This window comes from Anarhichas minor, unplaced genomic scaffold (genome assembly GCF_050575085.1).
Source record: "Anarhichas minor isolate MPS153535 unplaced genomic scaffold, ASM5057508v1 ptg000073l, whole genome shotgun sequence".
NCBI classification, from domain to species: domain Eukaryota; kingdom Metazoa; phylum Chordata; class Actinopteri; order Perciformes; family Anarhichadidae; genus Anarhichas; species Anarhichas minor.
In genome coordinates this window covers 3,055,201-3,079,468 of record NW_027466519.1, presented here as the reverse complement: position 1 = coordinate 3,079,468, position 24,268 = coordinate 3,055,201, and the positions used below count along the sequence as shown (strand labels likewise).

At 41.2% G+C, this 24,268-nt stretch overlaps 4 protein-coding genes across 4 annotated transcripts in view; 2 read left to right on the top strand and 2 right to left on the bottom strand.

Annotated features, from left to right (window-relative positions):
- The first annotated feature begins 613 nt into the window (after positions 1-613).
- LOC142935236 (E3 ubiquitin/ISG15 ligase TRIM25-like) lies at positions 614-2,364 on the top strand. Its single transcript, XM_076079451.1, has 2 exons — positions 614-620; positions 1,229-2,364. Exons 1-2 carry the CDS (start codon positions 614-616, stop codon positions 2,362-2,364), a joined length of 1,143 nt encoding a protein of 380 aa, XP_075935566.1.
- A 2,444-nt stretch (positions 2,365-4,808) lies between these two features.
- Positions 4,809-6,830, bottom strand: brcc3 (BRCA1/BRCA2-containing complex, subunit 3). The gene has a single exon (XM_076079798.1). It carries the CDS (start codon positions 6,750-6,752, stop codon positions 5,970-5,972), a length of 783 nt encoding a protein of 260 aa, XP_075935913.1. The 5' UTR covers positions 6,753-6,830; the 3' UTR covers positions 4,809-5,969.
- Positions 6,831-7,378: 548 nt separating this feature from the next.
- Positions 7,379-10,011, bottom strand: LOC142935471 (E3 ubiquitin/ISG15 ligase TRIM25-like). Its single transcript, XM_076079859.1, has one exon. The coding sequence runs from the start codon at positions 9,839-9,841 to the stop codon at positions 8,153-8,155; it is 1,689 nt and encodes a 562-aa protein (XP_075935974.1). The 5' UTR covers positions 9,842-10,011; the 3' UTR covers positions 7,379-8,152.
- Positions 10,012-18,323: 8,312 nt separating this feature from the next.
- The window catches only part of LOC142935440 (ras-related protein Rab-27B-like), a 45,278-nt gene continuing 39,333 nt past the window's right edge, over positions 18,324-24,268 (top strand). The window contains exon 1 of the mRNA XM_076079821.1: positions 18,324-18,604. The gene's annotated coding sequence lies outside the window, so the exon portion shown is untranslated. The remainder of the gene's footprint in view (positions 18,605-24,268) is intronic.

The window sequence follows — 24,268 nt, the reverse complement described above, 5'->3', positions numbered from 1 at the left end:
ATAAACTACAAGTACCTTATATTTTTACATGAGTACAATACTTGAGTAAATGTACTTATTTACATTGCTGGTAATGAAGATAGTAAAGTTGTAAAAAGTGAGTATTTTGTTTGCTTCATTTGTGTAAACATGGAATGTATTGAACGTTAAGATACTAGTAATAGCTAAAAAATTTGAACTAGATCAAACTTAATTTTAGTTTGTGGAAATTAAACCATTAAATTGATCAGAATCTACTTAAACAAAAAAGGTAAATAGTAATTGAGGTTACATAATACATTTTAGTATACTAAACATGAACATAGTGAGTAAACTTTACTCAAAATAGTTGAGGTAAAATTATGAACATAAATGAACTTGTCAACTTTAAATATATATCTGGATTTAGATAAATTTATTTCGTGCAACCACTTACTTAAAAAAATTAAGTAAATCCAACACAACATTTTTTTCAGTACATCAGGATGTACTGCATACTGCCTGTGCCTACTAAATTAATTAATGATTACCATTACCAGCAGACTGTTCACACTAAATTGAATCTCTATACACAGATTCTGCATTCAAAGGCTGCATCTGTAGTCAACGGGACAACATTTTGGGGCGGTTGAGTATGTCCAGTAAAATCACGTCTCATACTCAGAAATCCTTTGGAATCTAATAGCTATACATCCCAGAATTCTTTCTGTACACAAAATCTAGTTAAAATACACAACTGTACATACTCGATTTAATGTCATACTTAGTTTAATAGTATGTTATCTTTCACATCCATGTTTGGGACAGTGCTTGAGCCGTGACTTTTGATATTTCACAAGCACACAAGTACACACATGAACAACCCTGAGGCAAAACGTTGTTAAATATCGTAAGAGAAGCTTAAAGTCAGGCCGTATTCCACCCAACATTTTATGCAAATTTTGTGACCGCTCCTATAAGGACAACATACCAAAACATTAGCATGTAAAAAAAAAAAACCTTGGGTGAGGCACTGAGAGAGATCACTCTCCTTAAGAAAAGCTAGAGCTGAGAAAACAGCTGTAGGTATAAATGTTAATTATAAGCAAGTTGTAAAAGCAATAAGAAAATAATAGTTATGAGGGATGAAGGGGAAGAACACACACCAGTTGTTCCTAACCCCTCCTCTTTCTGGAATAATGCAAAACTTGAAACCGCTCCCTCTTCCCTCTTGGCACATTAATATTCACAAACTCACTTTCACTGAGAGGGAAAATAGCACAGCATCAGTATGACCGGAGACATTTCTGCTGTTCCCTCTGTCTGAATCTACTGAAGGATCCAGTGACTATTCCCTGTGGGCACAACTACTGCATGAGCTGTATTAAAAGCCACTGGGATAAGAGGGATCAGAGGAAAGAAATACACAGCTGTCCTCAGTGCAGACAGACCTTTACACTGAGGCCTGCGCTGGCGGAAAACACCTTGTTTGCAGATTTAATGGAGGGACAGAGGAAGACGGGACACCAAGTTGCTCCGGTTTATCACTGCTACGCTGGACCTGAAGATGTGGGATGTGATGTCTGCACTGTGAGAAAACGGAAAGCTCTCAAGTCTTGTCTGCAGTGTCGGGTCTCTTACTGTGAGCAGCACATCCAACAACACTTTGAAGTTCCATCAAAGAAACACAGGCTGGTCGAAGCTGCAAAGCTCCAGGAAAACATCTGTACCGAACACAATGAGGTGAAGGACATTTTCTGCTACACTGATAAGCAATGTATCTGTGTTGACTGCTCAATGAATGAACACAAAAGCCACAACACAGTGAGAGCCTCAATAGAAATGGCCAAGAGGCAGGGAGAGCTCGGAACAAGTCGACAAGAAATCCAGCAAAGAATCCAGAGCCAAAAGAAGGTTGTGAAGGAGCTTCAGCAGGAGGTGGAGGCCATCAAGCGCTCCGCTGATGCAGCAGCGGAGGACATTGAGAAGTATACTGAGCTGATTAATCTCATCGAGAAAAGAAGCTCTGATGTGAAGCGTAAGATCAGATCCAAGCAGGAAATTGAAGGGAGTCGGGCCAAAGAGCTTCAGAAGAAGCTGCAGCAGGAGATCGCTGATCTGAGGAGGAGGGACACTGAGCTGGAGCAGCTGTCACACACGAAGGATCAAACCCAGTTTCTGCTCAAATACGCCTCGCTGCCATGTCGCCCTAATTCTACCGCCTTACCCTGCTTCAACACACGTCCTTTGCAATACTTTGAGGATGTGGCTGCGTCTGTGTCAGCGGCCAAAGAAAAACTACAGGACAGTTATCGTAAGGAATGGAACAAGATCTCAATGACAGTTCGTGAAGTGGATGTTTTACCGCCACAGGACCCCAAGACAAACATAACAGTAAAAAAATAAATATTCAAAACTCTAAGTCCTCCAGAGTCGGGGTGTTCCTGGGAGGGCTTTCCCAAATTAGATAGAGGTTGATTAACTGTTGTGCAACCTAAATGGATATTGAACCGTGTGTGGTGTATATAGTCCTATTTGTTCTATAATTGCATTGTTGCTGTAATATTCTCTTCTCTGTGTGACTTGGGCCTTAATTGAGCAGTGTGATATAAGTCTTTTATTTATTAAGAATGGTTTTGTTTTCACAATTTCACTTTGTCAGTGTATTCAGAAAAGTGCAGTTAAGTTTAAATCGTTAATCTGATTCATCATTGGCTTACTTTCCTCCACAGTGCTGACATACTTAGCATACTGGTTTTGTGTATAAAGTGAACACATAGTGGGGAACGCTCCTCAGAGAAGGAAGTGTAGGGTTGTGAACACAGCCCTCAGACTAGGCTCCTCCCCTCAATCAGTGCCAGCATATAAATCGCACCCGTGGTTCTGGACTCACTCCTTTATTTTGGCCCCTGGGACTCTGTGGTGGCTCATGGTGGGTTTCAGACATTTGTCTCCTCTTGTTGCCGTCTGACTACTTACCCCATATGTGAGGTGGTTCACCTGCTGCTGTTTTGCTGCCTCCATTTTGCCTGTTTTGCGTCTGCTTTGCATGTTTTGACTGTTTTTCCTCTGTTCTGCATATTTTGACAGTTTTTCCTCTGCTTTGCATGTTTTGACTGTTTTTCCTTTGTTCTGCATGTTTTAGTTGTTATTTTGATGAGTTTCATTGATTCCTTTAATACATTTTCGGTTCATTTTTACAAAACACGTCTCTGTCCAAAGATCGGTAACGCATCTGTGTGCCCTTAACAAATTCTACACCATATATTTGGGTTGTTAAGCTTATATTTCCCTGGGTGTAATTCCCCAGGTGGCGTTGTTGGTTCCCTTTCATTTGCCCCCTAAGGCCCGGCTGCTACACAGATGGAAAGATAAAGATTGTCTTTTGAAATAATTTTATGATTGAATATGTGAAGAAAGTCCATCAGTAAAGTTGCTTAGAAGCACTACAGATAAGATGTTTCACAGCTACATGTTTCAACAGAGTATTCAGCAAAGAGATCAAAAGACATGTCCAATTTTACAGTCACTGTCTCACTGTAACAGTCTGACATGACACTGACAAAATAAAAAAATACTCTATAATAATAAATACTGTAAAGATGTAACCTCTTGTGTGTTGTATGTGGTGCTGCTGTTTGCTGATTGGATATGTTAAATAAAAACACAAGTAGTATAATAAATATTTGCTTGTTTGTTCTATGCCTCTGTGACATATATCTGCCGACTGTTGTCAACGCCACATTCTCCAAAGATAATGTTAAGTTTCTCTGTTTTTACCGAGACAGTTGTGTTATTGGGGTTTGGAGTATTTTGTGAATGTTTGTCCCGTTTATTCAAAATGAAGCCGATACACATAGTATGGAAAAAAAGGTAGGCCTAAATGTAAATTACACAGGTGATGTATTTGTATGGTTACAGCTTTAATTTTGAACAGATAACAGCAGTAGGTTGATTAATAAGGAAAATAAAATAAGCAAGTTTAAGACAAAATATTTACTGAATGGATCTTTTTCACAGCAGACATTTTGACTCATCATTGTAGGAAAAGCACACATGGATTTAATGATATTAACGATGGGTCTGTTCTTTTCCAGTAAGCCACACCAGTGTGTCTGTGTGTCAGCATGCACAATACAAGGACCCTGTGACCTAAACAGCTAAATGGAATTCAGCCATTCTGAAGTTACACCTGTGCTTTTCCTTCTGTGCCCATCTGCTCGAGCTTTAGGAAATTGTTGTGGCAATTTCCTCCTAATTTCTGACAGTTAGACTAAACCAGGGGGTTTCAGTGTTGCCATAGATTAAGTTAGTTACACTGTGGGCTACAACTATGATTTTTGGCAAATTAGTAGCATTAAAATTATGACAAATTTGCTGTTAGCAGTCCCTGTTTGCAATGTACCCGTGGATGTACGGACTAACATCACTGGATTACTCTGATACTCAAGTAAGCCTAAAAGCGTGATAATTCTGCAGCAAGTGATAATGAGCGTCTTTGTCCTGTTGGCACATTTATGGACATTTATTCACAACGTATATTGAGGATAATGATTCGTTAGGTAAGTCATACTGAATTAAAAATGTGAATTGCGACTGTTTTCAGATGTGGCTCAGTAACTAAGCACTGCTGAACTAATGAGTGTGACCGACACCTCGATAATATTGCTGCAAACCCAATTCATGATAACATGAGAACAAACTGTTTGAAAGCTGTGCTCGAATGTTCAATATTTCTTCTTAACTAATAATTCCTGAAACTGTTTTCAAACTCAAAACAGAAACGTGTTTTCGGTTTGGTATCATCACCTCATTGTTTCAGGACTAAAGTGAAGTGACAGTGAGGTGTGTGTGGGTCACAGTGCAGCAACAACAGCTGTTTTATTTTACAGTATGCAGAGAAAAAACATGTTAGTCACACCTGAATAATGCACCTTCAAAAGAAAGAAGATATCAGGCTTTACAAATCTGGGAGGAGACAAGGCAGAAGAAAAAGACAAAGCAGAGTGAACTAATGTCAATTCAGAATCCCTCATTGACAGTATCTACAGTAACACCTGTTAGTCCAAAGGCACGTTCTCTTTGTCGCACGTCGCTCAATGTGCCCAGCTGGCTCTGATTCAGAGTGTTTATAAGAAGGGAGACGTGACCCAACGTAAGATTTGAGTGTTTTTGCCCATTAACCATAAATTACTTAATATTTCACACCATCAGCTTTCCCTCCAGTTAACCATTGATTCCCATCATGGGTGGGTTAACATCTTCCATCGCATTATGTCGGCTAAAACTGAATTAAAGAGCCCTAAACCAAAACTATACTTTATAAGAGTAACTTCTCAAATGAGTCAAGAGTTTAACTTTCTCTTGTCACCAAAGAGCTGAACAAAAACTCAAATCAGGAAACTATCTGGTCTAAGAAACAAGTAAGCAGAACTTCATCTTTGAGGCTTTAGATAGCAGCTCTGGGGACTCGAGCTGAAGCAATGAGTTGATTCGTGGATTAGTTGATTGACAGAAGAAAACTATTTGGTAACCAACACGTTTTTTTAAAGAATTTTCCAAGCAATATTTGCCAAAAATGTTCTGGTTCCAGCTTCTCAAATGTGAGGATTTTAAGAGTTTCTGTTGTTTTTATCATTTTAATTTGAGCATCTTTGCGTTGGACTTGTTTGGGGAAAACATTCTCGGGGACATTTTTTAGGACCAAATTATTACATATTTGGCAGTTTATTCGTGAGTTGCAGCCGCACAACACAGTTGTACGAGAATGACCCCAAATATAATAAATGTAATACAATAGCGATTTAAATAAGGACATTTCTAAATCAAGAATGCGATGCCACCCTTTTGGTATCAGACAGTTTCAGACTCTACATATTATGGACAACTTTTCGGTTGGTACAAAACGGTAAAGAACCTAAAAACAAGCAACACAGGAGGTCCGTTTCCTTCGTGGACAAAAACAACAACCGATAGTATAGTCTCCAAACTGTCCTCTCTGTCCTCCCGGCTCACATAGCAGCCAGCTCCTGCAGCAGCCTCTCCTTCTCCTGCCGCAGCTCCACGACGCTCTGCTTGTTCTGCTCCAGGCGGTCCTCCAGCCACTGCAGCAGCGGCCCGCTCACCGCCGACATCTGGCTGCACAGGTTCTTGGTGAACACCGAGCCGTTGTGGATCTTGGTGACGGGGTCCAGGTGCGCCAGGCTGTGGATCTTGCGGTACGTGTCCTGCTCCTCCTGGCACAGGATCCGCGGCAGCTCCACGGCCGACTCCAGGCACACCTTGCCGATGGCCTCGCGGGGCACCACGTGGATGGGGATCTCCACCCGCTCGTACTCGGAGCCCTTCTGCGCCTGCACGGACTGGAAGCAGGTGTAAAGCACGCGGCCCGTCTTGGTGTTCTTGTCCTCTATGAAGCAGGAGAAGATGAGGCCCACGAAGCACTGGTCCAGCATCTGGTACATCGCCTGGGTCCTCACGTCGACGTGGGAGGGCCACACGGTGATGTGCGGGTGGGAGTGGTACCAGCCGACCACCCGCATCGGCCTGCCGGTCATGTCGGCCAGCCTCTCCGCCTCCGTGGAGGCCGCCGACAGCTGCTCCGGGGAGATCTCCACCCGGTCCTTCCTCTTGTCCGAGCGGCGGAGGATGATGACTGAGTGGATGTGGACGATCCGGGTGGTCTCCACCTCTCCGATGCACAGACCCATCACCTCTTCTTTCTCCGTGCTTAACGCGTGATTCATGCACACCAGGAAGGCGTCCGACTCCAGGTGAACGGCGCTCACCGCCATACTGGTTCACACAATGAGCTTTTCTGCTCGGCGCTAAGATGAAAACATAAACACGGAAACAGCGTTTCACTTCCGTGTTCTGATGTGCGTCACTAAAACATTCCGTGTTGGTTTCAGCCGGGCTCTTCTATCGACAGAGAGTTCCGCTTATTTTTCGAGTGTTGTAAAATAAATTGACTTATTATCCATAATATTTTATAATTGACGTGACTGGGCCTTATTCTATCAACGTCATGTGTTATTAAACAAGGTGTTTAATCACGAGGTTATGTTGGTGAAATCGGTTCTTTCTGTTTCCACTGTGATTCAAATTTAATAAATGAATAAATAGGCATTGGTTACAATCAATCAAAATCAATCCAAATAATACGTTAAAAATAATTTAATTAAACAATTCATTCAAGTATCAAAAGCACTTATTAGGCAGCTCATTGGCTCAATATTATCATTAATTGTTAAAATGAATGAAGTAGAGGTAAAAAAGCAAATTACGTATTTAAGTAAATTGTAACACTTTAAAAGTGTACTTAAGGTACAACAACACTTGAACTCGAGACAGCCAGTTGCTTTCAGTTGTCAATGTTTTTTTAAACGCAATCCAAGAATGAACATCATGGTCAAGGAAGCCAATTTGACAATATTAAGTTTATTTGCAAAGTGATTTCCATCATAATTGTACATAATGATTATAACGCCTTTTTATGTAAAAAAAAAAAACACAACAAATTGTCTTCAATCAAATGTAAAAGTGCAATCGTTCACATAAAAAACACTATAAGTGAAATTTCAATTACATTGCAACTGTAAACAAAAATGATTTATATAAAGGAAATAGTGCAATAAGCGCACTATGGCTTTGCTCTTCTGTAAATGCTCTTCAGCTACATATTTTGTGGCTAATACTTTATAGAATATAGTAAAAAAAAGAAATGATTAGTGTGAGGAAAGATCGGAACTCCGAACCTTCATTGATTGGAATGAGTTTCTGCAGACATTGGAACAAATCACACCTTTACTCTAACTGTGTCTTCTTGACTGACTGTAAATGCAAACATAAATCATTGGTGATTTTTTTTCTTCTTCATAATAAAAATGTGCTGGGACTCAATCCACATTTCATAAGCAAACATGGCAAAGAAAGAAAGCCACCAGATTGTTTTTAACACTTCCATTACTCATGAATACAAAATGTTCCCTTATTTTGGCTTCCCAAAGGAAGACGAGCAGCTGCAGTAAATATTGCCAAACTTCTCTGAAGAAGGTCATGAGCCAAAAAAACATAAAAATATCTGATGAAAGATGTATTTGCACAGCCTCCTGTTCAGGCAATGGTTATACAATCATAGCTCACAGTTCCTGACTCAAAAAATAAAGCACACAGTCAGCCTCCTAACTTCTTTCTACTCAAGCTCAGAGAACACAGCAGCAGATCCGTTTCCGTGTGAAGCAAAAACGCCAAGTCCCTGATAGTGTGGCTGAGTGAATGTGGTCTGGACTCTGTGGAGGAGAGTCATGGTTGCGGAGACGCTGTAGAAACACAGGATACCTGCCGTGTGGTCCAGGTACACTCCTACTCTGGAGGACTGAGGGCCTGAGATAAAAGTTTTTAAACCGTTATGTCTGAACTCGTAGTTGTTGCTGAAACACTCTAATGCCCAAGACTTGTCATCATTTCCAAAACCACTTTCATATCCTGTTCTGCTGATATCCTCGTACGTGACCGCCACTGAAACTTCACATTCGCTCCTCTCTACCTCCCAGTAATGGCGGCCGCTCACACTCCCTCTGCTCAGAACCTGAAACATGTCGGTAAATCTGTCTCCATGACTTGAATACAACTGTTTTTCACTCGTCACTGTTGCTTTTCTGTTCCCCTCCGATAATAACAGCCGTGCGTTTGCTGTGTTTGGATCCAGTGTGATTTGACATGAGTATTGTAAGAATTCCGCTCTGGTCTCGGGCTCTGGTTGTGGCCGTAAAACATCCACTTCAGGCTCTGAGATCTTGGTCCACGCGTCACTCAGAATGCCTTGCAGCTTTTCTCTGGCCTCTGACACAACTGTTGTCACATCCTCAAAGTAGTGCAGAGTGTGGATGTTTTTGTTGGGCGAGTTTGGAGCTTCACTAAGACATGACAGTGCGGGGTAGTTCTGTAGAAACCGGGCGTGGTCCTCTGTGCGTGAGAGCCGCTTCAGCTCAGCGTCTCTCCTCCTCAATTCGGTGATCTCCTGCTGCAGCTTCTCCTGAAGCTCCATAGCCCGACTGACTTCGGTTTTCTGTCGGGATCTGATCTGCTGCTTCACATCAGAGCTTCTGCTCTTGCAAAGATGCACCAGCCCAGTGAAGATTTTCTCGCTGTTCTTCGCAACTTTGTCAGCGGAGTGATTGATGGCCTCCAACTGCCGCTGGAGCGCCTTCACGTCTTTCTCTCGGCTCTGGATTCTCTGCTGGATTCTTTGTCGACTTGTTCCGAGCTCTCCCTGCCTCTCGGCCCTTTCTGTTGAGGCCAAGACCGTGTCGTGGTCTTTATGTTCATCCCTGGAGCACATAATACAGATACACTGCTGATCAGTGCGGCAGAAAATCTTCATCACTTCACCATGATGAGAGCAGATGTTCTCCTGGAGCTTCTGGGAAGGGTCGACCAGCTTGTGCTTTTCAAAGGCTGGGGACTCATAGTGAGGCTGGATGTGCTGCTCACAGTAAGAGACCAGACACTGCAGACAGGACTTGAGAGCTCTCAGCTTTCTCCCAGAGCAGAAATCACATCCCACGTCTTCAGGTCCGGCGTAGCAGTGATCAGCCAGAGCAACTTGGAGTCCCGTCTTCCTCAGTTCCTCCACTAAATCTGCCAACATGGTGTTTTTCACCAGCGCAGGCCTCGGTCTAAAGGTCTGTCTACACTGAGGACAGCTGTGGATTTCCTTCTGATCTTCCCCATCCCAGTGGCTTTTAATACAGCTCATGCAGTAGCTGTGCCCACAGGGAATAGTCACTGGATCCTTCAGTAGATCCAGACAGATGGAACAGCAGAGTTTTTTCCGATCCATCAGATTCTGTTGCTGCGCCATTTCACCCCGAAGAGACATGGAATGTGAAATAGTTTCACTTTCTATTATAAGATAACAACTGAGAGCTGGTCCAAACCAAAGCTTAGTTCCCTTTCTTTACAGCTCCTTGCTGATCTGCAGTGAATGGGGCTTCACTTTACAACGTGTTGCACTCATATGTACACTGGCAGATCTGCGAAAGGGGCAGGAAGCAGGAAGTGTCTGGACTGTTGGACTGGCTGTATTGGACAGCAGGAAGAGGGGGAGGGGTGATTGCGCTCACATTCATTCCAGGAAGAGGAGCCGTTTCAGTGAGGCAGCATGTTTATGTGAAGGGAAGAGTATGGGACATAAAAGTGGTCCAAGACAACCCATTTAGCTGAAAGTAGGCTCCACAATTACAAGTATCACAATCAAACAATTAGAAATGTTTTGAGTTGGTAAAACAGATATTATTCTTTTTGTAGGTCTTTGTTTTTTCCCCTGTTTTATGAAAGGCGTGTCCTTGCAGCCTCTCAGCAAAAGGAAAGGGCTACTGTATTTGCCTCCACTCCTGGCCTTCAGTGTGGTTGGGCTTCTTTGTCCTGACTGTTTTTCCCCACCAGGTGTCCCCCTTGGCTTAATATTCATTCAGTGCCAGTTATTGTCCTCACCTGTTTTCCTCAGTTTGTGTAGTTCATTGGTTTGTCTTTGCAGCTCAGTTGCTGTTGCCTGTCCAATACTTAGGTTTGTGACCTGCAAATCTAATGACTTCCCATCAGACCTCAGCTTTAGTGCTATTTATAGCAAATGTTAGCATGCTAATACGCTAAACTTGGATGGTGACTATGGTCACCATACCGCTAAACATCAGCATGTTAGCAATGTGATTGTTAGCATGGTGACTTTAGCATTTCCTCAAAGCCAAATGTTAAATATAGCCTCTTAGAACTCCCAGCATGGCTGTACACTCACAGTCCCATAGGTTGATTGTATTTATGGTCTGTAATATAGCGTATGATTGCGGCCCCCATCACCACATCACTACTGCTGAGGCAGCTGCTGGTTACAGGTTTACCACAATTCCCTAATGCATACTCTTGTCAGGCACAGGAAGATGGTCCTTTCAGGAGGCCTGCGAATGAATCCGCCGTCCATTGGTAACTCCCTTGTGGTGTAGACCAGGGGTTCTTAACCTTTTTGACCTCGGGGCCCAACTTTTCAAGTACAAAGTGTCCCGGGGCCCATTCAAATATTAAAACTATTAGTTTAACTAGTTGATCTCACTCTTGGTTTGATTTCTATTCAATAACTATATTGTTACCTGTTCAACTCCACCCCTATTTTGGAGCAAAACCGCCTAAAATGACATACCCAAATTAAAATGGCTGTAGCTTCTGAACCACTGACTATATGCATCAAAAGTGTCAGAAAACCTGTAGGTCATATAGAAACAGAGCAGTGGGCCTTTGGAGTCAGTAAAAATTGAAGATTTTTGTCCGCATAAAATAAAAAAGTATCTTTCAGTATAAATAACTGCCTGTGGCTGTAACTACACTATCAGTGAACAACTGCCTCAAATTTGAAGAAGATTGGACAAAGTATGACGATTCTACAGTGTTTCTTCCATGAAGAGATCCAGGCGAAGCTCTAAAAGGATATTTGGAGACCCAAATGGACACATGGTAACCAAATGATATTCTTGACACACTAAAGGTGTTTCTCCCTTTATATTTCGATATTATATTATTTTCCTTTTATTTTTATTCTACATATATATATGGTCGAAAACGTGGTATGTAAGTAGCGGACTTGCGGTGCGCAATGGCTGCGACCGAGCGCACGATCGAGTATGAGGGTAGCTCAGTTACGCAAGGTTATACGTTGGTTGACGGCTTACAGAAGAGGACGATAAGGTTTGTACTTTAAGTACTAGCGTTTTCTGAAGCTACTAGCTCCATGGTAACATCCGCTAGCACATTGTTGGGTCTGTAATGTGTCTTTTTCCGTCGAAATGTTATGGCGACTTTGGACAATGTGTGTTTGGGCTCCTTTTGTGGAAAATCCATAAGAAATGAAAGAAAATCGATGATTTCTTTGCAAAGATGAGGGTTTTGGGCATGCTGGGATACCAAACACGGCCATTTTTTGTGACGTGGTTTGCGCAAGCAAGCCGTAGGAACGGAACGGAATGGGAGGGGATCGAGGACGCCGGCGCCCTCGCGGAGTTGAACAGGCAAAACCCTTGTCAAATAAATGAGATGATACAATGTGATGATCACAAAGACATTTATTTATCATGTGTATGTAAGCCTACATACACAACAAGAAGCCCAACAGGCTTTCCCACGAGCGTTGGATGTTTCGTCGCGAGGTGTCGCTTTATTTTTGAAGGCTTCAGTGCTTCGTTTGATAGCATTAGCCCACATTCCACACACTGAAAGTGTTAAGAAAGTCAGGATTGTACTTTCGCACACATTTAGACTTTTGTATGGCACCACTGTCGTCTTCATTTTTTCTACCACTACAGTGTAGTAGTTAAATCGTGTAATGTTCATGATTCATTAAATGATTTAACACTGCTGCCCTCTAGTGGTTAAATCGTGTAATGTTTATGATTCATTAAATGATTTAACACTGCTGCCCTCTAGTGGTTAAATCGTGTAATGTTTATGATTCATTAAATGATTTAACACTGCTGCCCTCTAGTGGTTAAATCGTGTAATGTTTATGATTCATTAAATGATTTAACACTGCTGCCCTCTAGTGGTTAAATCGTGTAATGTTCATGATTCATTAAATAATTTAACACTGCTGCCCTCTAGTGGTTAAATCGTGTAATGTTTATGATTCATTAAATGATTTAACACTGCTGCCCTCTAGTGGTTAAATCGTGTAATGTTTATGATTCATTAAATGATTTAACACTGCTGCCCTCTAGTGGTTAAATCGTGTAATGTTTATTACTCATTAAATGATTTAACACTGCTGCCCTCTAGTGGTTAAATCGTGTAATGTTTATGATTCATTAAATGATTTAACACTGCTGCCCTCTAGTGGTTAAATCGTGTAATGTTTATGATTCATTAAATGATGTAACACTGCTGCCCTCTAGTGGTTAAATCGTGTAATGTTTATGATTCATTAAATGATGTAACACTGCTGCCCTCTAGTGGTTAAATCGTGTAATGTTTATGATTCATTAAATGATGTAACACTGCTGCCCTCTAGTGGTTAAATCGTGTAATGTTTATGATTCATTAAATGATGTAACACTGCTGCCCTCTAGTGGTTAAATCGTGTAATGTTTATGATTCATTAAATGATGTAACACTGCTGCCCTCTAGTGGTTAAATCGTGTAATGTTTATGATTCATTAAATGATGTAACACTGCTGCCCTCTAGTGGTTAAATCGTGTAATGTTTATGATTCATTAAATGATGTAACACTGCTGCCCTCTAGTGGTTAAATCGTGTAATGTTTATGATTCATTAAATGATGTAACACTGCTGCCCACTAGTGGTTAAATCGTGTAATGTTTATGATTCATTAAATTATGTAACACTGCTGCCCTCTAGTGGTTAAATCGTGTAATGTTTATGATTCATTAAATTATGTAACACTGCTGCCCTCTAGTGGTTAAATCGTGTAATGTTTATGATTCATTAAATTATGTAACACTGCTGCCCTCTAGTGGTTAAATCGTGTAATGTTTATGATTCATTAAATTATGTAACACTGCTGCCCTCTAGTGGTTAAATCGTGTAATGTTTATGATTCATTAAATGATTTAACACTGCTGCCCTCTAGTGGTTAAATCGTGTAATGTTTATGATTCATTAAATGATGTAACACTGCTGCCCTCTAGTGGTTAAATCTAGTGGTGGACAATTTTGTACCAATATTTGACGGGCCGGATTAAAAAGCCCAACGGCCGTACTTTGCCCATGCCTGGGCTAGCGGCTAGCTGAGTTTCTTCTTCTGCTTATTGTAGCTTGTGAAACAACTGACTTACGCATTACCGCCACCAGGTGGTGGGAAGCTATATTGTAACTGAGCGTCTCATGGAGAACAGTAATATCTCTGGTGTCTTCAATTGATAACCTATGCGGTCCCGCGGCCCTCGCGGCCCACAGGTGCAAAACTGAAAGTTTTTTGCGGCCCTCTAGGTGGTGTTCGCGGCCCCATCGTAGACAACGTTGTTGTGTGGTGTAGACATGGATGTTAAAGGGTTGATTCAACCAAACCCAAAGGATATGTAGGATATGATACAAAAAGGCAGATTGTGCAGGACATGTGAGAAGTAAAAGCAATTGGCATTGATATATGTTGTGGGGCAAAGCTGCATGTTACATTCAGGGTTCGTGGCAGAAGTTGTAACCTTATTGTTTACCAAATACAAAACATACCTCTGTGTACTGTCTGCAGTTTCTCCAGTTCTTCTTTTGTCCAGTATCTTTTTTTGATTCTTATTCAACAAGAGGCCCTGAAGCCCAGAGATCCATGACACGCTGAATCCACTCTCATGTCTCCATGGGAACAGGTTGTGGTGGTAGAAACTTTGATCCTGAAAGGGACACATGCATGATCAAATGTGAATTCACTAAAGCATGCCTACATCTCTCACACACACACACACACACACACACACACACACACACACACACACACACGATTACACAAACGTAAAGCACAGATCTAAACATATACACTTTGAGTCAACTAACAGTCACTAAGCTTGCTAGACATATGTGTGTTTGTGTATTCGGGAGTTTATAGAGCATTTGCTTTGGCACCTCACATCTTTGCAGAGGCACTTGGTATCCATGACGACTAAGATGCTACAAGTGAGATTGACTGAAAGATTCCCAAGAACGTATGGTTCAAAATGAAATGTATTTGACATTTGTGATAGAAAACAGTGTGTTAGACGCTACATTATAGAAACAGACCATCTCCCACAGAAATAATAGTCAGTAGCAGTAACACACTCAATACACAATAAACAACACAACAAAGTGCTTTAAAAAGAAAAGACAAGAATCAACAATGTAAGTCTGTCTCTTGATACTTTCTGACGTCCCCGTCTCTAACTCTCAGCAACAGGCCCATTAATTCCAACTGAAGATAAAAAAAAGTGTCACAAATATGGTTTCATTTTTCATCTTCAAGACTCAATAATTTCCTAAAACATCTGGGCGCAGTAGTTTTTATCAAACGCTGCACAATAAGGACCAAATAGTGTACTTGTTAGGGAACATTTTCAGCTGTGGGTTAATAAACATTTAGGGCTCTAGAGAGAATTTCCAGAAACAGGACGGTGTATGTGGGATTGAGTCAAAATAAACTGGTGTGTGTGTGTGTGTGTGTGTGTGCGTGTGCGTGTGTGCGCGTGCGCGTGATAGTTTTTGGACAACAATGGAGCTTTATGGCACAGAACATTATCAGGCTTTGGAGACACATACAATGCTTGTTAGTAGGATCAGTTCATTGTTGGTTTTTCATGGCATTTGTTGACAGTAATAAAAACATGTTATCACCATCCTTATCTTTTAATTCACTTTACAAAACGTGTCAACCAAACTGTATAAATGCTACATTTAGTTAATGTTAAGTTCTCTGTGGTATGTTGTAACCCTGCTATTCTTTAGTTCTGTTGAAGTTTTATACTATTATTCCATATCCCAGGCACTCTTAATGTTGCTACTTTGTACTGTGATTATGTTTTGACTGCATTTTATTTGAAGACTCTTCCTTATGTCTATTCTGTACATACAGTGTATGACACTTAAGTATTGCATAACTGACCATCCTGGAGGAACATTCCCTCCTCTGTTGCTATTCCTGTAGTTTCTGCAGTTTTTTAAACAGTTTTTTAATTGTGCTTTTTCATTTGTATAGAAATTCCTTATCCAAATTCAGGATAGAGGTTGTTAACAACTGAACAGAGTGTAAATGTATCTGTGACAAATGTGAATTTCTTTCCTGTAAAAAATACATTCTTTCTGATTTCAAGCTGACATGGCTTGTAGGCCAATTTTGCTATTTCATACTGGGATCAGCAATTTACAGCCTGTTTCCCCAAAAATGTACAATATTGGGGAAAAAAACTTCCCCTAACGCGTTTCTATATTTGTTGGTGTGTTAAAGACATACTACCACAAGTGTTATGGCACTCATTTATGGAGCTGAAAAGAACTGATGCAGGGAATCAATGTTATATTGCTGAAAACAGAGGACGCTGGGGGCTGCCCGAGGACGCTAAAGGTGTGGAGGACGTGTACTGTAACTGCTGAGTTATTCAGCTTCAAATGTAAAATTATAATCACTGTGGGTTTTCTCTGTACAATAAACACTGTGAGATACTTCATCCATTCAATCATAACATGCACATCAGTGTGCTTTACAAAATGTAACCCGTCAAAATGAGTTCAAGGTTATTTCCGGTTACAGTGTTTGCTAATATCAAGCAGTAACAGGAAATTAAGCTTGAAGTTTCCCAGCAACCCAGTGAAGGGGTCTTTGGATCATTCTTTTCTTTAAATTATTAATCTTTTCTTGTTGTTTATGTTTTACTTTGTTTCAGTGCAAACTTGCTTTTAACCTCAGTTTGGTGGATCTTTTTTTATACTTCATGACAATATAAGAAAATAAATATGCCTTTGATATTTTCATAATGCATACAGAATCTATACATCACACATCAGCGTATTTGACTCTCTACTTCACAGCATTTAATTCATTTTGCTGTTAATAACTGAATAACTTACAGATTTGCTGTAAAAGTTATACAGTGTGATTAACTGCAAACAGCACCAAAACGTCATTGTGGAGTTAAAAAAAAAAGAGCATCCTTTTATATTCTGCAACATTAAATAACACAATCGCTTTTATTTCATTTCATTTCTAATCTTTTCTCTTTTTGTGACGTAAAATATCAGGATTGTTTGTGTTTCCACCTGTTGAACATTTAGAGTACAGTGAATGGGGATGGGATGGCAGGCGCTAGGACCCTGTGGGCTCACATCTTTTCAGTTTACACACACGATGCTGCCTTCACATGCAGCAAAAACGATCAGCTTTGCATTTCGTATTTGTGGTGGCTTCTAATTATGGTGAAGTGAAGTGTGAGTTCTCAATTATCAATCAATACAAAATAAATCAAAGCAAGTGCATTTCATAAAAAGGGCAATGATTCTCATGGGTTGTGAAAAGTCTACAACTCTTGATCTGAGCACTGATGGCCGGGTAAATCTAAAAAATGCAGGGGATGCTGAAAACAAGAGTGCTTGGTCAAATGACATCGGTTATGCTGTTTAACATTTGATTTTATGACAGATATGAGGTGTTTTATTTCTAAATAGAACCTCACATACAAACAAACTTTAAATATTCAGTTAAACAAACAAGAAGAAAAAGTAGAGCCGGGCGTAGGCTAGGTTACTGGTTCTTCACAGAAAAAGTCCCAAATTAAACTAAAATACAAAATTACATTTAGGTATATAGTTCTGTTAGGTTTTCTGTTCGCACAGTAAGCTATTAAATATAGATTATAATATCACCAGTCGAGCAGGAAGAACGGTTTATTTACATTTCATAATATGAATTTGGACATGGTTACGGAAAACATGTATCAAATAAAATCCACATAATTGATAAAACATGCGAAATGTTGCATAGATCATTCAAAAAGATATAGCACTGACTGTTCCATAATATTTGGTGGAATCTCCTCTCTCTCAATCTCAAATGGATTGTCGAAAAGCATATTTTCTGGTAGGACAACAGTCTGAGTCCAGCAAGGGAGACTCTTTTAAAGGATTAGTTAACATTTTGAGAAGTATTATTATTATTCTTATTTACTTTCTTGTCGAGTGCTAGATGGATCAGAAGATTGATACTACACTCAGAATTGTTTGTTAAATATGAAGCTACAGCCAAAACACAGTCAGATTAGTTTAGCATGAAGACTGGAGGCAGGTGGGTTCTAGTTCGGGCCTAAAGTAACAAAGTCCGCCTACAAGCACAATAAAGCTCACCAATTAACACATTATACATTGTTTAATCTGCTCAAAAAACATATTGAGGCCTAATTAGCAGTAACTTTGTTCTGTTTACCCCTACTTATAATGACGCCATTAAGGTTGTAGCTTCATATTTAACCCCCAGTATTTAAAGTGGTATCCCATCTCATCTAACTCTCTAATAAAATGAACAGGAAAGCTACGGACAGTTCTTAGTGGTAAAAATACTAATTCATGTTAAAATGAAAATCAAATCTGCCAATAACATAGCAATGCTACCCAGTAGAGAAACAAGGACTCTTTATTTTGTATAGCATAACGATTGTTCCAAATCTATAATGTAGGGCGGGACATTTTGTGCTCGGGATAAAATTGTTCGTGGAAAAAAACACAAAAAAAACAATTTCTACAACAGCATAAAATCAACAGAAGCAGGTCGACGCGCCTGTTTGCTAAGTTCTGAGATCTCCGAGTTTCCGAGGAGTCCCTGAATGCAGCAGGAGCGTCAACCCTCCACCCCTCGAGGAAGCCGAGCGACATCCATCAGACTCCTCTGCACTCTCGGAGGTACGCTCGAGCGCTCCACAGGCTGCACCCCACCAAGCACTCCGCTGGGCCGTCACATCGAGCTCCGGTGCAGGTTTGGTGAGCTCTGCGCGGATCTTTCCTCTCCACCAGGACCGTGGGAGACATGCGACGTCTCGGAGGAGGAGGAGGACGAGACGAACTGGCCAGGCAGCAGCAGCAACAGACACCTGCGAGGAGGATCTGAGTTTGTTTCGATAACGACAAAGAAAGGTAAGTGCCAAAAGAGAATGGAAGGAAATGTTCCCGGAACGTCTTTTCGGGCTCGGGTCGTGCCCGATGCTCGTTGTTTACCGGTGCGTTTCCGTGTTACTTGTCGATTCCAGCATCAGTAGAAGGCAGGCGGTATGAGTCATAGCCCGGCGCAGGGCTGCTGGAGGATCAGCTGAGGAGCAAAGTGGCTGCAGCCTCCAAACCCACAGTCCCCTATCAGCCGCTGCACACGCAAAGCGCTGCACCTCTGTGCCGTTTAGGCAAATAACTGCGTGTGTCTGTGCGTGTCTGTGCGTGTGTGTGTGTGTGTCATGGTGATTCACCTGCAAGACTTTCAAAAGGGTTCTTAAGAAATGAGGCGTTAAGGAGACCCCTGTTTACCTTTGGTCTTAGTTCCAATGAAGGGGAATTGTAATGCAAGGAGATTTCACACCAATGTGTGCTTCCAACTTAGTGGCAACAGTTTGTGTGTGTGTGTGTGTGTGTGTGTGTGTGTGTGTGTGTGTGTGTGTGTCCCCCCCAGTGCACAAAGACAGGTGGTTCCTCAAAGAAGTGCTCTTCCAAGTTCGCTGTGGGAGAACTTGACTGGTTCTGCGCAGAGCCCTGAACTCAGAAGCCCCACACCTTCTGCGGTGAAGTGGAGCACCGACTGCGAGCCAGGCCTTATCAGCAAACATCAGTGCTGGACCTCACCAATGCTCTTGTGTCTGATTGGGAACAAATCCCTGCAGCCAGGCTCCAAAATGCAGCAGATCAAAGCCCACCAGTTTGAACCATGTTCAACTATCACATGTGGGTGTCCTTTTATAAAAGCCCTGATAACCCATCAGGTTCCTATTATGATGGACAGGTTCCGTCCTGGTATGAAGTGGGCGGTCCTAAGGTGGAAAAAGGTGGAGTCATAGAGGCCTACTTGCATGAGCCGAACAGGTTTCAGAAATATTTGATTGAGAATTTTAAGATTTTTGTGCTTCACCACTGAAATGCATCTTTGGAGTCATTGTTTACCGTTTCCTCATATTTCATGTTGCCTCTTGATTCAAGAGGAAGGTGTTTTCTAACAGTTGTTCATAGTACTAATAATTCAAACGTGGTTTTATGTGTGACAGTAAATGGGAGTGTTCTCGGGGTGTAACACAAAGCTACTATCTGCATCTTCATCTGTAAACGTTCATGTCACAGAAATACCTGTATTCGTAATATATTATTCTGCATTAAACAGTATTCTTTACTGCCATTTATACTCTGTTTAGCTGCTAACAAAATAACATGATGTTTTAATCCTGTACCTGAATTAATTAAAGACTGAACCATCCCTAAAATGAGTCCAAATACAAGCTGAGTCACTGTTACCGGTCTGTGGAGAACGGCAGATTAGTGAAAAATGGCACAGTTGTGTATAGCCTAGTTGAATGTAATGTGGTCTGAAGTGTCTATGCTATGGCCTGAACATCTTATACAGGGGCACTATATTATACAAGCAGTGGAAGGTCCAGATGAAAATCTATTTTTTATTTTATTTTTTTTAACATCTATTGAAAAAGATGAGAAAGATAATGTCAGACATCTTTAAAAAAGCTGCCTTTGGTTCGCTTGACTGCAGCTAGTCAGTTTCTCTCTTCTGCCAAGGTCTCGGCCTTCAATATCTGATCGTGAGGTTAAAAAAAACACACTTTTGTACTGCACAACATATTTGGTGAAAAGTGATGAATGTCAGTAAATACACATCAGTGTTTTTATGAAAACTCCTGCTACTAGCAGTGGTGTGAGAGACCAATAGAGTACCTTATCTGTGCGTGTTCTAAATAATGTACTTGTATTTGGTACACGTCAGTCTGTTTTTCAGCGTATTCAAATTTAAATACCACAACGTCGCCTGCTTTAATTAAACTCACTGCTCATCCAGGTGTTTCTCCGAATGAGAGATCATAACTCGGAGACACGGTGCGTGACCGTAATGGGTATCGCTCTCCGTCCCACTGGCAGACTCACGGTATTTGTTGACTCATAAATCAGTTTGTAAACAAAGATGGAAGGAGCAGAGGTAATTAGTGGAAGCCGCCTTTATTGGGTTGGTAATGCACTCTTGCGTCCCTCGAGCTGCTGGCAGGTTTATTGTTTCACGTCTCCGGTATCAATCCGAGTTGATGCCTTCGCTGATGGACTCGTAATGAAAATTACGGATTACATTTGGCTCGTGGGGTTGTCCTCCCTGCTGGTGTTATTGTTTAAACCAAAGGCCTCCTCAAAATTTGTATTAATTTGATGAAATTTAATTTAAAAAAAGTAAATAAATGTTTTGTTTTTAGTTTTTACTACCCTCATATCAATGATATGTCACCCTACAGCCTCTTAGTGCACTGGTCCCCAATCCTTTTGTCTTGTTTAAAGCCAAGCAATGACTGCACATGTCTGTGAAGTCTTGAGCAGTAGAACTAAAGAGCTTTCCCTCCTTGCAGTAATTGGGTTTTTACAGTAAAAGTCTGTCACACAGAAGTTTGCACAATACATTGTTAAAGAGCCTGATTCTAAGAGGACTCTGCAGGGAGATACTCTAGCGGATGACACATGCCACCATAACATAAATTGAAACTTCTGGCTGTCGCTTAATTTGTGACCCTGCAGCTCGCACCTGTGCGTAGACACCATATATGAATGAATAACCAGGTAACCACACCTGGATAAGCCTAATATGTGCGTCCTCAACTTTGGTCGTGGAGTCAGTAAGTCAAACAAAAGATGTAAACAACAAACTTCTCTAAAACTATAATGAAATTATGAATTAATGTCCATGGGATCAAGATCGGGATCTGTTTTTCTTTTGGATTATTCAGATTTGCTATCAATTCAGATGGATCCTGTGGAGTCACAACATATAATGTATGCGAGCAGCAGTGAATAATGGTGTGTGAACGCAGCAAGCAGTCGTTTCTGTCTCTTATTTCACCTCTGAAGTGCTGTGTTTAAAACCTCTGCTAATGCTCAGGTTGAAGAGTAGTCTGTCAAAATCACGTCCAGAACACACTGACGCTCTCTCTCTCTCTCTCTCTCTCTCTCTCTCTCTCTCTCTCTCTATATATATATATATATATATATATATATATATATATATATATATATATATATATATATATATATATATATATATATATATATTTCTAGAAAACCAGCAGTTGTATTTTCCAAATGCAGGGCTAATTTGAACACAGACCTAAACTGTACAATGTAAGTTGTATGGAGAATTAAAATGATTATTAAAGAAATAGAAACCTGTATACTGTTTGAATCATACAGGGATATTAATCACCATCTTATGTTCCATATCATATCCCAAACATAGGATAAGATATAAGTAGAATAAAGTTAAATTCAAAGTAAATATTTTAAGATAATTGTTGAAATAATAACTAAATCATAATGTATGGATCGGTCTTCTTTGGGGCGGAAGTTGATATCATGCCTGGCCCATTAAAATGTCAAGAAACTTCCTTTGGTAAAACCATCGCCTGTGTAAAAGAAGTGGAGGCAGCCTCTGGCTCTGAAGGCTGAAGCCAATGCAGAAGTGCCTTAAACCTGCATTCTGTCTAACAGCCAGCATGGGAAAAATAAGTCTGTGAGAAAATGACCCTACTGCTCACTTGATTTATTACCTCAGTAAACATGAGTTTATGGTCTCAATCTCCAGTGCCAAGTCTTCTTCAATACAGCATGATGCTCATTTAGTAAACTATGGTCCATTTAGAGTCAAATCTACCATAAAGCAGGGGATGCTTTTGGGCATTCTGCAATACAGGGTTGCACAACAAACTGTTGTAGCCTTGTTGATGCTTCACAGGACAAATAAGACGAGACAAAAACAGTAGTGCATTCCTGTAGTGCATTTTTAATATTTGCATTAGGAGGGAAACACTGAGTAAACAAGACTCCGCCTCCTCCTCCCCCCCCCCCCCCCATACACACACTCTCTTGTCCAAATATGGTCACAAAATGCCATACTCGAGGCTTCAACACGGTAGTCCACAAACCAATGAGTGACATGATGGTGGCTACGTCCACTTCTTTTTTTTATTTTTTTATTTATTTTTATTTTTTTTTTTTTTTATAACAGTCGAAGGGTTAAACAAGAAGGGAAAAAAAATGTAGTTTTTAAAATCAACAGAATTTTGTGCAGCATAAATGTTTTTTCCTGAACTAGCCCTCGGGTTGGTAAACCCTCCTCCAGGTCTTCCATCCCTCCCTGCTCTGTCTGCCTCCTCGTCTTCCCACAGAGGGCCACTGAATGATGGCAATCTGACTGAGATAACAATAATCTGGAGTCCGGCCAAATCTATTTGCACACGTTCAGGCCCGTAGACCTTTAGTGCCAGTTGTCGTTTAGCTTTCAGGAGGTGCATCAGCAGTTTCCATGGCAATGTTTGAAAAATCCAGTTGTACTTCTGAGGTTCATCCAGAGAGAATCAAAGCCTGTGAGCATCTGAGTTTGGGGTGTGTTTGCTGCCATGATTCTCTGTGACCTTTTTAACTCTGGGATGGCTCTCCCTAACCAGTCTGCCCTTTTCTTCTCGCTCACTGTCTCTCTCTGTCTCCATCACTGCCTCTCTCTCTCTCCTCCTCCTGCCGCTCACCTGCAGCGTATTGACCAGGAACAGCAGGATCCAGCCTTCCTAAGATGATTAATGCATAGATAAGATTTGCCACCTGATAGCGAGGTGCCCCACTGCAGCAACACTCCTCTCTCCAAGTCGAGCGTGGTGTGTGTGCTTTCCTGATTGGCTGTCAGCAGAATTGAGTTTTAGTGATAGAAACGTTGCTTGGCAGCAATAATCTGTTTAAAGCTCAGCAGCCGGTTGGAGCCAAAGAACCAGACTGTAACGAGTCCACTGGAGACGGTACTTCTCAAAAGCAATAATTTACGTCTGGCATTTTCAACTTGCACTCAAGCGGCTGTGATCGATATTTTTTTAATAATAGATCACATGACTTTGTGTGTGAAAGGAGCCGCTCGTAGTGATGAATCCACAGGGATATCTGCCGTGCTGCAGTTCCCCTCAGCTCTACGGAGATTTATAGCGTCTTTCGACTCATTGTTTTGGTTGTGCGGCTGTAGCATTTCTGTTTTGGTTAATTCTCAGCGCTCTCATCAGCGTTTTAAATGGAAAAAGCTCTGATAAACCCACTGTACACTACCTGTGCAGCACAGAGCAGCAGACAGACACAGTCAGAGACTAACTGGTGAACATGGCGGAGCATGTAAGAGCCTAAAAGCCTGCTGTTTGTCTCATTAGTTGGAGGAGACCAAAACGGAGCTAAAAGAGAATTTTGGCGAATGTTGGACTGGATACTTGGTCTTAATGTTACTTAATGTTGCTCTGTATCTGCTGAGTGTGTAAATAAACAATGTTTGACAACAAGTTTGCATTTACAGCTTGTGTCTGCTACCCTCAACATTTAAAATCGAGCTGAAACAGCAAACGACGGCTGCGTATGCTTTTATTGCACATCAGTGCATGTGAGCGTGCCCCACTGGTTAGCTTACGAATGCCGCTCTGCACTGCTCTCCTAAGGCGGTTACAGCTGACAATAAGTCCCGACTGACGGCGTCGGCGCGGAAGTGTGCCGTCCACCCTCCGGTTCCCCCTCAGCACTGTTGCCGTTGTTTGCACT